Raw genomic sequence first — 20,159 nt, forward strand, 5'->3', positions numbered from 1 at the left:
ACAATATCCTGGATTTGGATGGAATTGCGAATTGCTCACTTACCCAAGATGTGCGTTCCTAATGTGTTGTGTGATTTCGGGACATGTAGTATAAATGACGCCACAACCTTTCCAGGTGCATTTGAAAATTCGCTGACTGACCTATAAGAAACGAGAAGGGAAAGCAAACAGGTATTAGTACATGCTTCGTTCCATCGGTAGAGGAGAAATTCAGATCCCAACGTTCCAACAAGAACACTAATGAGTCTAAGGTCAGCACAAAGAATAGCACGAGAGAGAGAGAGAGAGAGAGAGAGAGAAACAGGGAGAGAAAAAAACAAAACGAAAGCAACATCAACACGCATGTTGCCTCCTGCCAAGAAATGTGGTCCAAAATTCTTACATTTCGCACTTTTGGTTTGAACACTTGTGTCCTGCGGGCGACACAAGAGCGCGACATTAGCACTTGGCCACTGGCCATGGTGATCAACCCGTAACGTTTTGCGTTTTATCGTATATTCGCGTTTTTTTCCTTTTCGTTTCCGTCCTTCAACCGTGCTGGAACTTCCTCGTTTACGCCTTTCTTCCGACACACACAACTCACAAACACTCATACACCCACAAAATAGAAAAACAAGTGTTTTATTCTGTGACGCAGCTTCGCGTAGCTGCGTCGTTGCCGCTTGCGTAGCGTCGCGTTACTGGCGGGTCGCGTTACAGAAACGGTCGTGGCCGCTACGTTTCGCCGCGTTTTGCCCGCTCGGGGTTGTGCTCGTACGGTTCGTGCACCGCAAGCTACAGGGCGCCTCGGACCAGCTACTGGTTACCGTTCGGGTTGCCGAAAGAGCGTTACACGGCGTTATATCGGTGGTTCGTCCCTACAAACCACCCACGAACCGCGACCGGAAGTGGATCTTCCTCGCCGTACCGTAACCGTGTGCCGGGATGTGTGGACTGCACGCGAATGGGTCGCGATGCGAATTTTGCTTCATTCTACCTCCGGGGTTTCGGAAGGGACTGTTTTTTTTGTTTCGTTGTTGATGTTGTTAGCTTCGCATTTCTGTTCCTCGCGTTATTTTGCTTTCGGGGTGACCTAGTTTTCGTGTTCTGGGTTGGGACGCTTGCGGTCGGTATGGTGGACGATGATAGCGCTTTACATACTCCGGGCGACCAGCGAGCTGTAACGAGTTCCATTCGGCCCCATACACGCATACACGTACAGTCCCTGCTCTGTATACTAACACACCCTTCGGACACACCCGTCCATGCCCCGGCTCATATACTTTACAGTCTTTACAACGGCTTGTTTACGGTGTATTACATTGTTTACTTGCCACACGGACGATGTTGCTAATGTCGGGACTTCTCCAAAACTTGCCACGGAACGAATGGAACAAACACATGTAAACGATCGACATTGCTTCCGCTTCCTCGTCGCATCGTCGGTGGGCATGTTTTTTTTCTTTCGAAGCATCCTTCAGGAATAAAAAGGAAACCCTTACTTTTCCCATAATCAAGAATTTCCCCAGCCACCCCAACTAGGTGCTGTGTGTCTTCTTGTCCCTCTCTGTCCGGAATGCGCTTTCCTGTCCGCACATGAAGAGCAAAACATTGCCAGCAAGTACATACAGGAAGTCCCTCAGGAGCATCAGCAGGTATATAGGCGAAAGAAACCGGGCTACAATGTAATACAATCTACTGCCAAGCCGTTTCACATACGGCGCTGAACCTGCAGAACCTTGATGCGTTAGTGTGAACGAGAGCAAACTTCGGCGAGGGAGAGAGAGAGTCCGTGTGCCGGATCCGTCACGCTCACGACCGAATGGTCAGGTTTGGAAGTCATCCAGAGAGCATCCTGCGTCCTGGTGACCCACTGCACAGCCCAATAATAGGTGTGTGTGTGCGTGTATATGTCCGTATTTGGCCGAGTCCCGATTCTTCCTGCGGGATTTCACGACTACTATTTTGGTGGTGGTATTAGTGTGGAAAATCGTTACGAACAAAATTGCGCGCGCTTTTCCCATTTGTCCAACTTCATGGTCCCGAAACCATCGCTTGTGTTATGGTTGGAAGTTTCAACTTCCCCGCATACACCGCATGAGAAAGCCTGATGTCCACCCTTGGGCGCTGTGTGTGATCAATATTAGTCGGTGGTAGTAAGGCGTTACATTGCGCTTTATGTACGTGTGTACACCCAGAAGCGTTTGCAAACGATTGAATGGAAAACCGTGCGCCGGTAGTAGCGCCGGCCGGGAAAAAGCTGTGCGTTTCTGTGCTCGGCACGAGAGATTGCTCACTCATCCCCGTATTTTCCCCTACCACAGCCATCCCATCGTCCATCGTGCTCATGCGTCACTGTTTTGTCGGTCAGCCATGTTTTGGTTCGGTACCATCTGTTGGGTGAGGGTAAATATTGCGCAGGGCCCACGGTACTATGTACAGAACGGTACGGCAGGATGGTTTCTTCGGCTCAATTTCCGGCCGGTACTGGCCTGGTACCTTACGCTTTTGCGGGAAACGTTTCGGCAAACGTCACATAAACAAAGCACCGGCCGAGTGTACCGAGGCGGCGAATGATCTTACAGCGATAACGCAGCAAAGTTGTCGCACGAAATGGCGCTTTTGGGCGATATCCTGCAGGAACGAAAACCCCATTTTACCATTCCCGTGTTATCGATTGACCTACTTTTTTCTGGAATACATTGTAAGCAAACTACACAAGCGGTACGGCTGTTGGTGTGTGTGTGTGTTGGTACGAGCTTCACCAAATTCCACCATTATGTACCATGAGTTACCGAAAATTTGTTTTTGTTTATAATTTGACGGGGGCTTTGCGGGTGGCGTTCGGCCCAAAACCTGAAAGTGTGGTACGAAACGCCTTCGGAACTGGTGTGAAAAGTCTTCCCCTTTTTACCCGATAGATCCCCCAAAAAAAGTTTCCAGGACATTCAAACGCTTATCCTTATCGAAAACCTTACGTTTCATCGCACCCTGGGGCTGATTAGGATGGGAATGGGGGACATGTTTTTCTTTGCGATTAGTTAGTGATCGGCAAATTTGGTTTGGTTTACGATTTTTTTCCGCTGGATTTCTCTTAGCATGTAGGATTTTTGCCCAGCCCCGCAAGCTTCTGTAAACGTTTGGAGGCGGTGGTATGTTTTCCTCTCCAGCTAATACCACTGCTTATTTATGTCCTATCGCAACATGGCCGTAGTTCTGGTGTTTACATCGCTGGTTCTAGGGTTGCGTTGACCTGCTTTCGGGAATGTTTCATCCAGAGCTCGATGGCTGGGAACCACCGGAAGGAAGACGACCGTAACCATTGTGTAACGCTTCACTGGCAAAAAGGTTTCCATCAAACTGAAATTGGAAGCATACTATACTCTCAACTCTGTATCTAATAGAAATGGTGAGGCAAAACGGAAATCCATCCAGTTTAATGTAAGATTTTAAAGATTTCATCGTCGTCGGGACGGAACTCGGAAATTGCACCCCTTAGGGATAAGGAGTTCAAATCATAACATATTTCACTCGACTACTGTCTCAACCTGGAGAGGCGAAGATATCTCTTCTTATCTATTCTGCGATGAGATCCCTTGTGGTGGCCTTTCACAGTTGACCTAATTTTCTTCATCAGCCTGTAAACAAGAAATCTGCCAAGAAGATTTCCCATTGTAGTTGGACCATGTTAACGCCTTTATCACTAAACCTGCAGAGCGTTTAGAGCAAAACAAAAAATTCTGAAGCATGCTCCTTTAGTAAATTTGCACATTTTTTTTGGAAGCAGGGCGCGATACGAAGGTTGTCCCAAATATGGGTCAACTATATGCCTTGTTGAGCAGCAAATTCGTGTTCTGACCACAACATCTAAATGTATGTGTGTTTGTGTGTACCCCTTGCTTACTAGCTTTATGGTACTAGCGGCACAAAATGGATGCATATGTACGGCCATTTTGTGTGGCAGGCTGTGCACTTAAATTGTGTTACTGTGTAATGAGGCCAGTTCGAATGCAGTTCTTCCTTCCTTCCATTTATCCGTTGCGTTGTTTTTCTCTTCTCCTTGTCCACATTTCAGTAACATGCTGGAAAATGGGTGCAGAATTTTCGGAACCAAGTATCGTAACTAGCCAAGTTTTTTTTTTTTAGGTTTCACTCTCTGTACCAGAATCAACCTCCGAGCGTTTCTGATGACCTACTTTTGTGATGCGTGTACGACACGTGGTGGTAATGAAGGGTGAGGGTGCGTAGGGTGTACATCCCTTTCGCTGCCCTATGTAATATTGCCTCGATGGTGGTTCATAATAGTAAAGTCGTTTTTTATACAAGCTGCCTGCTGTAGCCTGGTCAATGTAGATAATCCTTTAAATATTCTGCCAGAAAAGAAAGAAAAAAGAATATCCTTTTGCTTCAACAGAAGCGCTTCTCAAGAAAGATGGGTACGATGCTCGTAGTTCAAAAGAAAGTTGCGCTAATGTTCGCTCTGTTAGTGCTTCGTAGCATGGTTGCCAAAGTGATAAAATTCAAAAGAAGCCATATTCTTTATCTTCGCAGCAGGTGCCGGCCTCAAGTGGATGAAGTTGAGTAGAGCGTGTACCTGCTTATATACTGGCTTACTGATTAACAGGATGAAAGTACACGGCGTGTAGTAAAGACCCATGGCGTTCAAACTAATTAACGTGACAGGTTTCACTTAAACCGATCCTCCCAGGCACTGCTCAAACCCGGTTCAGCCTGTTGTCGCATTAGGTCGATTGTTCATTGGCATAATAACTAATTGCATGCATCACCAGCGTGCTCTTCCGTGGCAAGACGAGCAGATTATTCGTTTGATGTATTTCCACTGTATGCTTTTGTATTGTTCCGATTGCGGTGATGTTGTTGCGATCGGACACTCGTTTTTTAATGAAGCAATTATCCGACAAATTCTAACCCTGCTCCGGATCGATTGAGACTGTCCTTGTACCATAAATATATAGCTAAAGGCTTTTTCAAGGCTTACCGGACAAGACGGATGTGTGTGTGTTTTGTGGAAGAATTGAGATTAAATTTTTGGGGAAAATTCTATAATTAGACTTACGCCCTTCGTTTTAGAGGGAGTTCGTTTATCGTACGCGTTTTTAAGACGCGTTGTGAAAGATTTTGTGCCCAGCGCCCATTTACGGTTTGTCGTTGCTGCGTTAATTACATTACTTGGAGATAAGTGTTTACTCATCAGATAATGTGTCCTTTTGACAGCTACAGTGTAAAATGACTGTCACCTTATGTTTGCTAAACTTGAAAATGCAATTTCATTCGATACATCCGTGAAATCATTATCTTACGGAAGAGCTGTCTACTAATTCAATATTGAAAAGTGAAAAGCGTGTCTGTACGTCTGTTTCCGACTAGTGACGGGAAATTTGATACGGGATAGGTTTTTTTTTGGGGGAATCTTCTGCCCCCCGGTTTCGTCGTCAACGATGTTGGTGGGAAAACTCGGGAAGCAGTTACAACAATTAATGAACGAGAAATCTACCGTTTGCCGTTCCTTTTACTGAACGTTGTTCCTTACAACATTCGTTACCATCATCATTAAACGCTTGAAAAAAGGCTCCGTAAAAAAAACTCAGAAACGTTTTGGAAAAGGTAGAGTATACCTCTGGTCTTTGTCACGCAATGGAGCAAAAAATATTGGACATTACCTATGCCGATGGTCTGGAACGTAGTATGAGAAGTAGAGAAAAGGAAAAGAAGAAAAAATTGCCAAAATTGCGATTCTACGCACCTCACCTACACACCAAGAATCCCTTGATCTCGATACTAAATCATCGCCACCAGCTAACAACTCCCCTTCGCAGTGTGCAGCAACACTGACTCCAATACCAGCTACAATAACAGGAAAAAGGCTCCCGAATTTCGAATCACTTCTCGCGCGTATCAGTACGCGATGTGCTAAAGCCGGCATGTAAACATGCTTCTCGGGAAATTTCTTTACTCCCGTCCGGTGGCCACTGGATTCGTACGGCACACACGCACACACTGTTCGAGAGAAAGTAAATAAAGTAATCGGAGTTTTCGGTGATGGTGAAAATAGATGCCAGAGGAGAAAGTGGGTAAAAATCGATTTTCTCTTCCCGCGGGAACATGTTCGCTTCGATTCGCTGCAGGAATAGAGGTGGTAGAAGGGTTCTATGTACAAGGTAAACAATTTCCATGGCAGAAAGGAAGGGAAAAATTCGAGCGCGCGCAGTTGACGTGCAACAAAGTAAGCTTGGTTGCGTTACAAGCGCTGCGAACGTAACGCCATGTAACGGTCCATTAAGACGACGTTTGCATTTTTGTTTGCTAGTAGTTCTTTAGTACTTGCAAATGTGTTACCATATATATTTGATACAATCAAACATGGTTTGATGCCGATTGGCTGTAGAAGAATGTAGGAAAAAAATCTTTCCTATTTTAAAAATAGAAAAAATGCCATATAGTTTTTAGTAATATGTAGAAAAGCAAAAAAACCATAAGACTTTTGATGGAAATTTTTTATGCTAATATTTCTAGAAATATATTGACCGGTTGCCGGTTACCGGTGCGCAATTTTGTTGCATTTCCTTCACACATACACATTTTCCAGAGCAAGCGAATTCTCCGACGTTCTACAGTACACCGAATGGCGTCTATTTTTCAGTAGTAGTGATGGCCATGATTTTTTGTTACACGGTGACATAATAGTGCAGGTCTAGTATGGTGCACACACATACACTCACCCCTACCAAACCGACCAAGATGCCGGGAGATTTGCTCCCGTGATCCCGAAACCTAGTTTTGGCGTTGGCTTCACCATCCGCAGATGATTGCGCAGGTGGCAAACCAAAACTATGGTACCGAACCATCATCGAAGAATAGTCGGTATTGTGGTATATTTTTCTCATTCTCTCTCTCTCTCTCTCTTTCTCACTCTTCGGTGTTTAAAATGGCGAAGTCCTTATGATGTTCGTTGGTGTGAGTATATTCATCTGTTTTGCCGGTATTGGGGGAAATTTTCCGCCTGGGCCAGGATTCCAGCACAACCAGAAACAACATTCCATCGCTGGGTGTGCGAGAACGAGGCGGCAATATCCTTCCGCATTTTCGCGAAAAACGCTCTCGGGAAACACATTCGCACCACTAACACAGTTCTCACGCCTGCGAGAATGGGCCACCCGTGGTACGCCGACCTGGAGCGAGAACTTTGTAACGCAATGTAGAATTTCTTGCGGTTGGTTTTGGAAGCTCGACTCGTCCTGATGACTTTGAATTCGGCAAACAAAAACAACAACAAAGAGGTACTGAGCAGCGACAGTGCCATATAGTGTACGAGAGCATAACGAAGGAAAAGCTCTTCCTTGGGGAAGCATTTTCCTGGCAAAATGGGAAGATACCTGTGAGAGCGTTACGTCGGGAAAGCTTTTGCAGTCCCTTTAGGAAGTTCTTTGGTTTCCATCTTGAGTGATGCGTAGATATTAACACACATTTAAATAGCTCTCTGGTACACATCTCTCCAAGCGAAAACTTTTTACTCCATTTGCTCTCTGTCTCTCGGTCGCCATCTGCACATCAAGAATGTTCCCAATGTGTGGTTTTACACCTGACCTAGGAGCAGGCCCATCTTACAGCCCCAGGATCGGGAAAGGATATGCTTAAGGTTGTAGTTAGAACAGGAAATTGATAATTTTTCATGTGCCTCTTACAATGTTGGACATAAATAATGTATCATACAGGAATACTGTAAGTAATGGACATTAATAAAGGAAGGAAGGTTTGTTTTTTCCTTCCTATCATCAGTTTCACCTTAACGCAACAAGCAATAAAATGTCCATCTTGAGATACAATTTTCTTTCAATGACTCCAAGCTCCTTTCACATAATTGTTATGCTTACGGTCTTTGGCAGCACTCCTTGCATAAGCCCCGCTGTTGCTGGTGTCGTCGGGCAGAAACCGTAACTGCCGGCACCGACACCGACACCGACCCCGAGGGTCGCCGCTTCCGGGCGCCTACCGTGGGCCACCCCCGACGTCGTAGTGCCTCTCGGTCGCTTTCTCGCTGCCCGCACTGTTGGAGGCTCTTCCGGGGGCCACAGGCCGCCGAACGGCCGCTGACGTACTAACGCTGGCAGTAACGCTGTGTCGTACTGATGACCCGCACCGTACAGCACCTCGCCCCACATATAACCGCACAAGTGCCCCCGGCCCCGGGGGCTTCGGTTTGGACGGTTTGTCGCCTGGGTAAGCCTCTACGTTCGCACGGTTTTGCACTTGGCCGTAGGGTAGCTGCGCTTCTCGTACATAATTTCGCAGCACACCTCCCGTGTACGGCCGCGTGCAGACACTTCAGAAAGTCTTCGTCCCGGAACTGATGTGTTGTGTGAAAATTGGGTGGTTTAGTGTTTCATCGTCTTTCTGCACTGGTTCTTGTATCGATCAGTCACTCTCTCTTTCACTTGTGGAAAGAATTATTTGGAGTACCAACAAAATAAAAAAAACCCAAACACCTTCTCACATGATCACTTTATCGGATAGTTCAGGGTTGGCTTCCACCTTTTCAGCAATCAATTAATCAATCAATTGAACTGCAATACTTCAAATGTTATGTTTTATATCACTTGCTATCGGTCCTGGTGTTGGTAGCACTTTATTAAACTCCAGCAACGACTTGATGTAGCAAAACACAATTAACTCAACAATCCCTTAACATTAAGTGCCTCCGTTTACCGGAAATTCATTTCTGATTCTAACCAAACTATCACACTGCGATCTATCTGTCCAATCTATCTCCGTTTGGTTGGGGAAGGAAACACAACTAACCAACCACTCATGCCGGATTTCTGAACGGAGTTGCTACTACTATTATTATTATTAGTAGTATTGGTGGTGGCGAAAAGCTAGAGTAACCTTGTGACCTTTTGTGTCGTCACCTTTCCCGTTTGCTTCCCGCTTTAACCGGATGATAGATTTTCCAACCCCGTGGGAAGTATTTTCGCGAATGGCACACACGGATATGTAAGCAAAAAAAAGGAATGCGAAATTTTTGTAGCGTTTTTCCTACACCGGACCGTTTGCGTAGTGCTGGCGTGCGCGCTATGGCGTACTGGATGTCGCTGAGCGAAGAAATGAACGAACGCACGAACGGACGAACTTACGAACGGCTTCTACCAGATAGCCTCTAAAGCAGCGAATCCAAAAACATCCAACAGCAACAACAGCAAATCCCAGAGACAGTCGTGTGACTTTTCCGAGCATACAGCCACACTCACTCCGGGAATGGGAATGTTCTCTCAGGGCTGTTCCAATGTTTCCACAGTTCCATTCCGTTGCCATTTGCCTAGACGGACGTCGCCGGCTGCCGCTGGATCGGCCCGCATCCATACATGGATCGTGGTAAGGTAAGGTGAAGGGGCAGAAGCAGAAGAAACATCCTCCCACCCGAGGCGGCAGTATGTGTTCCGGGAAATGCTCCAGGTGACACACTGCCTCGCGACATATCGTTCCGAATGTTTTTGAGGACACACACGTGGCGCGGGCCGGCATGTTACCGGAATCGGCGGAAAAACCTCTTTCCGCCGGGAGCTTTCGCTGGTGGTATTGTTGTTTTACTCGGCCCCGGCCGGTCCGGAAAATGGTACTGCGCAAGGTCGATCGAATGCACAGCAAATGAAGAGAGCATAACAGCGAGAGCGAGTGGCGAGCAACGGCCAAGAAAAGCTTTCGCTTTGATTCGAAAGCTTCCACTTCTTTTTTTTGTTCTTGTTGGAATGGAAAGCAGCTGTAGAAGCTTCCGGTTTTTCTCCCCGTAGCAGCAGACGAACGGGATTTCCCGGAGCGTGAGAGCGCCTAGCTTTCGAACGCTTTCCCACTCAGGGAAGCAACCGGTCCGCCAAACGATTCGGTGGCACTGTGCGTCCGGAGATGACGTTAGGAGAAGAAAAATAAACCACCAACACAAAATGGAAGAAAGTATATTTTTATTTTTCACCGGCCGGAAAAATTCTGCACTCTCTGTCTCATTTCGTTTCTCTCTTCTTTTTTTCTCTCTCGCCCAACCAGCTGATGTTTATGGGGAGGCGTGATTGAGCGTAGGGACGGGAAGGGTTGGGTGGTACGGGGAAAATGAAACGAAATGTTAAACCGGCAATGGCACACCGGACGCCATATTGACGAACGGAAAATGATCGTGGAGCTTTCAAAACGTCATTCAACATCGATCGATTGATCGATCAAATTAAAAAAAATGCTTCCTTTACCCTGGATGGTGCACATTATGGATGTTTTAATTCCAGTTTTTCCAATGCATTTAATTTCATAAAGGCAGCACCAATATAGGAATACGGCAAAAAAAAAATAATTTGCCAAAAATTTATCGCATCATTGAACGCTTTTGATACACCCCGCAATATGTCTGTGCATGGCACGTCAAGGTCAGGCACGTTTTTACCGGCCGGTAGATTGGCGGTTTCGCGTTTTGCACCGTCCTGTTGTATCCTGCGAGGATGTTTACTACGCAGGCTCAGCAAGCCCGCAGAACCAAACGAGCTTTATCGCCTTCCGGTTTTCTCTCCTCTTCTGCCAAACGGAAAAGCTACCAAAAATGGCTATTGTTTATATTTACTTCCCACTCTCGGCGGTAGTCGGCGTTTGGTGTAAAGAGAGAAAAAGGTTTAGTTTTTTGTTGAATCAAAAACAGAAATGCTAATGTAGCAATTTTGTTATATTTCCTCGTTAGTTTCAATCGATGTTTACAAATATATTTAATATTTATGTTGATATGCATTTGCCAATATCTGCTAAATGGCCATAAATATTTAATATTACTATCCTTTGAATAATAGGTCAAGAATATTTAAAAGATTAAACGAAAAGAATAAATTAAAAGTTCACATTATTCCACATACTAGAAAAAGCATTCAACGAAATAACAGCTTGAGATCCTCGACCTTTACCAAATCCCACCCTAAAGCCATATTAAAATGCCAGCCAATTATACTCCCACACGTCTATCGTCTGTGTTCCCACTTGAACTCGAAATCTCTATCCACGTAGAACATTCATGCAGAAAAATCCACAAATTTATACACGTGATGTGAGCACTCACGTGGCAGTACACCTTCTTTAAATCATTTATTTGACCGATTTTGTTAAACCCAACAAAATCTAGACGGTTGACGAACGTTTGATTGAATTTCTGAAAATTCACCCTTCCGACGAAAGGACGATACCATCGATCTACAACTGCAAGCGTCACAACCTACGCATGGTAAAGAAGGAATTATTTTATTTGAAAAAAACAGGATGCAAAACCTGAAATGGTTTCCATCGAATGAAGCCATTTTTGTAAACGTTTTCGTCATGGAGCGTAATCCAATGGGCAGCGAAAGATAAAAGTGCGTGGGCGACCAGCCACAAAAAGACGAACTTTGCTGATATTTGTGACGCTGAGAGGATAAAGGTGTAGATTGGAAGAAAATGCGAACAAGAAAGGCTAATAACCCTTGCATCCTGGTGAGCAATTGATTTGTTCGATAAGAAAAAAAAGGAACCACTAATAGCGTCCCCTAGTTCTCGTCTTAAAGAGGCTTCGTTCTGTTATATTTACTTTAGCATACGGTGCGATGCAATGTACGTAAACAAAACATTCCTGAGTAAAAGATCCCAAAATTGGTGGCATTAAACGGAGTTTAAAATTTGGAACTCATCTGTTAAGCAGTTTGGTTATGAGCTAAGAGAGCTAAGACTTGGGAGAGATCAAATTACTCTGGAGCTTAAAAAATGATTGACGCATATGAGCATAATATCTATCGATGTTGCGTCGGCTGACGATACACTGTTTTTCATGAAGGAAATTCCCCTGGATGGCATTCCAATGATGAAGCTGAGAGGATTTAAAAAAATAAACAGTATCAGTAACCGCAGGAGTTCTGCTCCGGTGCGGCGATTCCAAAATGTCAAAAATGCAATGAGACACGCTACTGACTCACAATCCATAATCGGTCGGAGAGGTGCACTGGCCGTGGTTTTGGGGAGAGATCAGTGATCTCTGGTCCAATCCAGGCACGGTTGACGGCACGCATCTTGAACGCATTCTTAACAAACACACTGCTGAAGATGCTGCCGGCAGTTAAGAAGCGGTCGATGAACGCAAGAAGCCGTTGTTATGCGCTGGATTTGAAGGGTTCTCGATCGTCGGGCTGTCTCGTTTTGGTCCGTTTACCGATCGAGATAATATCATGCATCGAATAAACAGGGTGATCGTGTAAAAAAATACATCTTCCATTACTAAAGGTCATGAAGGCTACGGAATGAACTGAAAGCGAGAGCGAGTACGCGAGTTTGTATCTGTTTTTTCAATGTCGCTATGAGTTTTTCCTTTTTAAGGTGGTTTTTCTTATCTACGAAAGCAGACATGGGATGCCATAGCTTATTAGCTGTGAAATGTTTATTCACGCGCTATCCTTCGTTCGTTGCATTCAGTAGAGAAAGGATCAACTGCAGCTCGAGAGCTGCAAGGTTCGATTCAATCTGTCTCAAGGACTTCCGGCCATTGAATATTACGACCCCTGATGCAATCTGATGTCGGTCAGGTACAAGCGACTGGTGCATTCTTCGTGCATGATCGTTTTACTCCTGGTTCCGAAGGGTTTTATAACAATTTTACGATGAGAAATACCAACAGAGGAATGAACCGAAAAGTATAAAGGTTGATGGAATTTCATATGGTTGCATTGAAAATTACGATCGGTCAGTGACAGTACCCGTCAGTGAACAGCTGAGAACTTAACAACGAGCTATAAACACGCCTCAGCTTCGAACGCGTTTGCTCAACACAACACAAATGATCGGTTTTTTTGAATTCAACGCTTTTGTATCCGTATTCTTGTTCGTTCGTTGCCCTCCGCCACTTGAATGATCTCTATTATGTTTGTGGTTGAGCATTTTTCTTGCCCCCCATTCTTTATCGCCTCAGTAGCGTATTACGGAAGAGGATGCTAGTGAACACGGGTTAGAATGGGGTAGATATTCAACCTCGTAGAAAACACAATAGCTAATCCCAATCCCAATTTCAATTCCCATCCATCGGATCTCCGCAATTCAAGCCGTCCAAAGCAGCTGATTCGAGTGAGGTGAGTAACTGACGTACAGAACGCAAGACCGGCTCGGTTTTAGCTACTTGCCCGGCACGGACGCCCGACGGACGCCGAACGACCGAAAACTTCGCTGCGGGTGCAACGGGATCAAATCCGGTTTTTGCCCTCACCGAAACTGAGACCATTTGGTGGTTTGTGCGTGGTTGAGGGTGTTCCTTTTTATGTGTTCTGTGATCACCAGTGGCTTCAGCTGGTGGAACGCTTCAAACCTACAGACCCTTGTCTAGACGGGTTTTCGTGCGCATCTTCCGGTGGAAAGGTGAGCGCAATTTTTGGCTGTTCCTTTTTGTGCCGTCATATTTAATGTTTTAATGCTGCCGAAGTTAACGATTGTGATTTTTGGCTCTTCTGCAGAGGGCTTGATGCTTTGCATCTTGACTCTAGAAGTCATTCTGTCAGAGTAGCAATAAATCAGCTTTCTCTGTATTTTTACCATCTGTAGTGCTCTGTTTGTACTTCTCTAATTAGCGCATCTGTCGTTTATCGTTGTTTATACTGGTTTGTACCAAATATACTTTTTGCTTGTTTTAATAAAATATAAGAAAATTCAACTCTTTCCGTTTTTGTTTTCGATTTCAAGAGTGTTTTTTGAAGAAATTTTTCTTAACTTCCACAGCTACCTAAATACAATTGCAGCGTTCTGTTCTTTGTTGAACCTTTTCTGCCTATCTTTGTTTAATTTTATTTTTTCGTTACACTAGACGTTCTTTCTTCATTTCTTCGTCACATCCTTCGTAATTTCATCGCAACACGTACCGTTCCCATTGTACCGATCCGAGGCCATATACGAGACCCTTACGTGATCGAGAAACAAAAAACGCACACTTCCTGCGCGCCAGGATCCTCGCCGTACCGCACTAACCCTCACACCCCTTCTGGATCCATCGCAGTGCAACGATCGACGCGCATCCCTTTTTAGGGAAGTTGCACCCTTTAGAACCGATCGCAAGTTCGTTGCCCACCGGCCACTAACTCGCTGGGCGTGCTTACCTTGAAAAGCATTTCGAGCGCAAAGAACGCTGCATACAATGTCCGACACTAGCCGGTTGGGCTCTGTAACAACCTGCCCCAAGAATCAGCGGCCGGAATAAAAAGATGCGATCCCCCAAAACCCGCCAGTGAGGGTTCGCATCGTGAGCAAACACGGGTGAGCAATTTTGTGTTTTGTTTTTGCACGTTCCTTTTTTTTCGTTCTTTCGCTCTCGCTCTACAAATCGCGGGGCCACTGACCCGTGGGGCCCGTTTTGTGCGAATGCGAACACAAGAAAAAATCGGTTCCAGCAAACCGTCTGGCGTACATCTGAAAATGGGTCCTCTGCTACTCCGTGCCCGGATCCTACTGACAATTCGACCAACAATCAACGGACTTTAGTAGTAAGCAAAAAAAGAACAAAAAACAGGCAACAAACCTTTCGTAACAAAACAAAGGCCAAGGGGAGTGATCCAAAAGAAACAACAAAAAAAACCGGTCAGACACAGAAGAACAGAACGCGTGTGTAAAAGGCAGAAATATCGTAACGAACCAAAAGGCACACAACAAAAACTGATGATCACGCCCGGTGTTCGCGGACGGCTCGCGACGTTCGTTCGCGCTTGATCGTGCTCTCTATTTTATTCTGTTTTCGTTCCTTCCTTTCACGATTTCATCCTACGGATCGGATCGGCCGAGGGAGGAAGTTTACCCGGTATCCCGAAGGGGCGGGGGAAGGACGCCGCGTTCACCATTCGAAGGGCGATGGCTTGTTCGGCGCGGCGCGGATGTTGAACCCTGAGTCACGAGAAGATCGTTCACTCCAACAGCCGTGCACCCACACATACACATCCCAACTTCCAGCTTCAAGGAGATAGTTTAAGATCGCTGTTTTGGATTTGTTTTCATATTATTTTTTTTTCTCTTTAGTTTTGCTAAACATCTTCTCCATGGAAAGCAGGCAGCAGTTTGTTCTTCTTTGCCCGAAATTATCTGTCTCTTCCTTTTATCACGCCGGTTCATCGGTGCACTGCCTTTTGCCTTCGAAGATGATTCTCCTTCATCTCTCTCTTCGGTCATATCTCTTCCCTTGCTCTACCCCTTCCCTTCATTACAGTCAAAAAAAAAAACACTGAAGATTTTTATGTTAAAGATGCTTTTGTGTGAAGAAACTATATCGACGCATGTATACCAACCCGGTTAGAAAATGCCGGCCGGCGTCATCAACCGATTAGTTGCGCAGACCTTATACCTTTCACGCACACATGCACGCCATGAAGGCAAACAACCGTCGGGGGAATGGCGGGGAAATATTCTTCAAAAAACCCACCGAAGGTCGTACAGGGCTTCGGTTCCCTTTTCCTTCACTTGATATTATGATAACGAGCAGCGGAGCAATGGATATGCTCCCGGCAACAACAGATGGTTAGTTGAGCATTTTTTAAACTACCGGTTTTTTGGTTACAGGGCTTCGAAGGGCTTTTCCACCAATCTGAACAGTAGAGAATTGTCACGAACAATTTTTGGTACGAAAGCAACATTAAACCGTAGTGACATTCTTCCACAACATACCATGAACAGTGTAAATAATGGTGAAAAAACTGTAAAAAAAAGAACTGAACACTAACGTTTACGCTCCCATCTAGACGATCATGCTGGTGTAAGCGTGATTAATCATTCTTAACGTCATGACGCCATTTTGGAGCATTGTTGTACCACACGCAGAAAAGGGAATTAAAAATCGGGTCTTTTTCAGATTCACTAACCTGCCACTACCACTAAAAGACTGATCATTATTTGAAAAAAAAACCTCAACCACCGGGTCCAACGGTTCGAATTGTCTGGATGTGACACAGCTTTTGCCAGGTGTCTATGACCTCACCGCGTTGGTGACCCTCGGTGTCATTGGCGTCAATCGGTCCTTCCCGTGTCTGTACCGTTCGCTCGTGAACGAAATAAAATGGCTACCGCATACCCACTTTTCGACCACTGCCTTGATCAACTGGACCATTGTTGCTGCCGGGCCAAGAGGTCAGTGTCCGCCGTAGGGAGCAAAACAAACTGGAGCGCATAAAACCCACCACGTGCACAAAACCTACGCGACCTTACAGTTGCACCTGTGATGCGTGGTTGCACTCGTTTCTTTGTCTCGCGTGTGTTTTTTTTTTGTTGTTGTCTTGCACTCGTTATTCCCGAGCATAATAACACTTTACAATCTATTACATCCACCAAATATCCACCGCCTCAATATTACCGGACCCATCGCCCAGCAGGGGTAGGTTTTTCAGCATTTTACATGAAAGGGCACACAAATTGACGATGTTTCAGGTTGGTGTGCTGGAAGCAATCTAGCGCTGGTGTCTATTATTATCATCACAGTCACCACCACCATCGTCATCGACGGGAAGAGTGGCCATTGTATTATTGATGGGGCAAAAATTATGCCGTCGTCCTCGGGTGCAATTGGTTTCACCGTACGGCTGGTCAGTGTTCCCGGTGTTTCGCGCTATTCCATGTTTCCAGGAATGTTGCCACCGGAACTTCTCGCTTCAGCTCGAACGCTTGTTGCACGCGATCCCGCGATCTGTTGGTACCTTTGCTGCCTTCAGTGGTCCCCGCGTACGCTAGACGTGTAGTACCTCTTGCGACTACAGCACGAGCAGGGTACATCTACATCCACCGAAAGTTCGTTCGTTCAACCTACGAAAGATGCGGTTACACCTTACCGCCGGGGGTAGTTGAGAGCTGCATGCTTGCATCATCTTTTTTTTCCTCTTCTTGACTGTCACCTTCGCGTCCGGCGTAGCGTACCGAGGACAAGGACCTCAACGGCACCTTCGCGTCCATCTTTATCGTACCAACGGGGGCCTGGTCCGAGACAGGCGCAAAAGTAGCAGAAGGCAAAATTACACACATTACACCGAAACGGGTCCTCAATATGGATCGTTGCGCATCATGTATTTATGAGCCCCTCTCCGGTACTGGTAACTGCCCAAAGAAGGATCCAATGGTTGGGCATGGTATGGTATGGCGAGCAGATAAATCGTGCGTGATTTTCATAGGAACCGTCCAGTTCCGACGCTGGGACGCTCGTCGTTCACATTCAAACCGAATCGCGTTCGCGTGGCGTCATGTATATGCGAACATTTACCATCCACCCATTCTTCATCGCAAAAAAGAAAAAAAAATGTCCGTATGTGTGTTGGAAAAGCAAGAAAATGCAACAATAATGCAGTGCCAAAGACAACCACCATTAGGCGTTATAGCTTTGGTAAGCAAATGAGTTTAATATTGACACAAAATTACCAATTCTTTCCCAACAAAATCAAACATTCACGGAACACGGAATCATAGCCACCGCTAGTAATGTGTCCCTTTGGAAAAGCTTGTACGAAGCGTCTTCATCCTCTTCCCTCTCCTCGGGTTTGGGGCCGACCACTCCATCAGCAAACGGGAGTGCAGCAAAGTAGGCCGGCGTCAGGTCGTCCGAAACCGAAGAAAAAAGAGGGGCAACAGCAGCTTGCCCGCAGTCGTGCAACTTAACTAGATTTCCGTGCTGGGCTGCAATTACACGCCCCAGTACCTACCTTTGCCATCCTTCCTTCCTTCCCTCTCTCGCTGATCTCACTGCACGAGTGAGCGAAAAACGCTAGTGCAACTAATGCACTATGATGAGGAAAATTTGCTCGGAAAAGGGTGGCCAAGTTAGGCACAACGGAGATTCGTCCATTTCCACCCGCCTCTTCTATTTGCGTTTTTTTCGTGTTAGTTTTTTCTTCTTCTTCAGAGGGGTGGTGTGCAGTTGCTGTTGTGCTTTTCTTTATCCTTCATCGATCCGTTACTCGATGCACTTGCACCAGGGCAGAAGTTCCATAACCCTTCTTTGTTTCTGGGCAGTTGCATCAAGTTAGGAAGGGTTGGTATAAGAGGGTAGGCGAGCGGAGTGCGTTTTCCCTGGAAAGTGATTATTTCCACCTGACGCCTCCTTCCCCATCAGATTGTCGACTGGTTTCAGCGGCACCGGTACCGGTCCGATGGAACAGAAAAAAAACCGGCCGCAGATTGCCGTTTCTTCTGCTCGCTTTTAAATGTCGATGATCTTAGCCACAACACTTGTTATTTATTACCGCTTCCTACCATCCTGCCAGGGTGTTCATCCCCATCCAACGCATATCCGCGGCGGGATGGTTTATGCGGGCTGCCACTTATAAGCGTCAGCGTGCAATCTACACATCGATTGATACTTTTCCTGGAAGTGCAAGACTTCTACTATGTGTGTCAACGGACGCATCGTACCGGACCAGTGTAGGTCGCGAGCACGCACACGCAGACGCACAAATCTATGAAAAATTCCAACTGTCCAATCATTTATGAGATCGTTACCGAGATCGGGTTGGCTGTTACGGTGCGGTTAAAAACGATCGATGAACGATTTGCTGATAATTTGAATATAATAAGACGGTTGATGGCATAATGCCCTGGGATAGGGAGTGCGATTGTCTACCGATTGTCACATATCAAACATTCCGTATTGTATGTTGTGTTTGTGCAAACATCGTTTGTGCTAAGGCCAAATACCACAACAATTCAAATGGATCATTTAAAATTGTTTTTCAACCTTCAACAGACGTACGGTGACAAGGAGTGATCAAATTCTTGAACATTTTTGTTTATAATTCCAAACTAATGTTCCGTTGAATATTTGCAGAAATCACCCATGAAGTGGTAATAACAAAATATGGGTTCAAAACTTTATATTACTTGTCAACCAGTACATCCACACATTTCCGTGTCTATTTCGTGCAGTCTACAAATGTTTTAAACAACACCGTGCATTCATGTCATAAATGCAAATGTTAAATAAATGGACCACCTGTAAATCACCTGCGTATTGGCTCGATAACTCACAAAAAAGTGCATAAACATTCACCTATTTTACTTCGTGGAAACAGAAACAAAGTGCACTCGAATGCTCCAAATTCCATTTATCGAACAATAACTTACCCACGCGTCGCCAACAAATGGCTTTAGTGACTAGGCAAAACTGTACAATATGCTAATGCACGACTCATTGGTAAAAGCCACCTACTGCAACGTGCAACTTCTGCACATGGGTAAAACAAAAAGTGAAAGCAAATGTAACAGTAAACGAGCTTTTTACCTTGTTTTTGTGAGGTTCGATAAAAGTCCACGATTATGGGTAATTACGTGAAATGGATTGCGATAACATTGAGGTAGGACGGACAGTGTGGTCCGTAATTGAATTGTGTAGCTGTTTGTTGGTTTTAACTTTTTTTTTGTTCGATTATTTTGTTGTTTTCAAGTTCCTTCATAAGCCTAATTATTTGCTGTTTATACAAAATTAGCTTATTTTCAGTTTTTAAAATCGTTTCGCTTTTATCAAACTTATATTAGTTATGGAACTTCAAAATCATTCAAGTATGGATTTAATATGTGTGGACTGATTATAAAGATGTTGATACTTGATAACTATTTGCTAAATTTTGTACAAAGCAGTTCCATGGTCCTGTTCCACAACATTCAGTCTGCTACACCGAACTTAGTGGGTTCGAGTCTCATTTGAACCTTTTGCAGTAAGATTTTTCCACTTGACCGAATACGTGTGAAAACCATCGCAAGTGGAGTTAGTACGTCTAAATTGTTAATAGCTCAAAATAAATAGTAATAATCCTCAGGGATGAAGATGTAAAAGCTTTGTGTGCACAAAAGTGTGTATAAGGCAACTATTTGTAAAGAATTTCAGCGGCCATTCACTTGGATTGATTTAATGAGGTAGAATTTAATATTCTAAATTAGATGCTAGGTTATAAAGATTTGATCGATTAAAATATTTACTATGTTTCAATATTGTGTTTTTAACTATATAATCTCACGGTCAAATAATTTTTACAGCAGTTTTCCAGTATGATTGATTGAATCGATTGCAGGATAGGTTCGTGAAGAAATAAATAAATTTACTTTACGATCGATTATACTGCTGGTCACGAAAACCAAGGTTTTCACACACAAATCCAACCCTAATGAACTGCGCCAACGGT

At 44.9% G+C, this 20,159-nt stretch overlaps 1 protein-coding gene across 1 annotated transcript in view; it reads right to left on the reverse strand.

Moving 5' to 3' along the window:
- The window catches only part of LOC125775059 (zinc finger protein 395), a 93,170-nt gene that overhangs the window by 9,860 nt on the left and 63,151 nt on the right, over positions 1-20,159 (reverse strand). The window contains exon 5 of the mRNA XM_049445527.1: positions 44-141. Within this exon, the coding sequence (XP_049301484.1) occupies positions 44-141 (98 nt within the window). The remainder of the gene's footprint in view (positions 1-43; positions 142-20,159) is intronic.

The sequence above is a fragment of the Anopheles funestus genome, chromosome 2RL, assembly GCF_943734845.2.
Source record: "Anopheles funestus chromosome 2RL, idAnoFuneDA-416_04, whole genome shotgun sequence".
Classification (NCBI taxonomy): Eukaryota; Metazoa; Arthropoda; class Insecta; order Diptera; family Culicidae; genus Anopheles; species Anopheles funestus.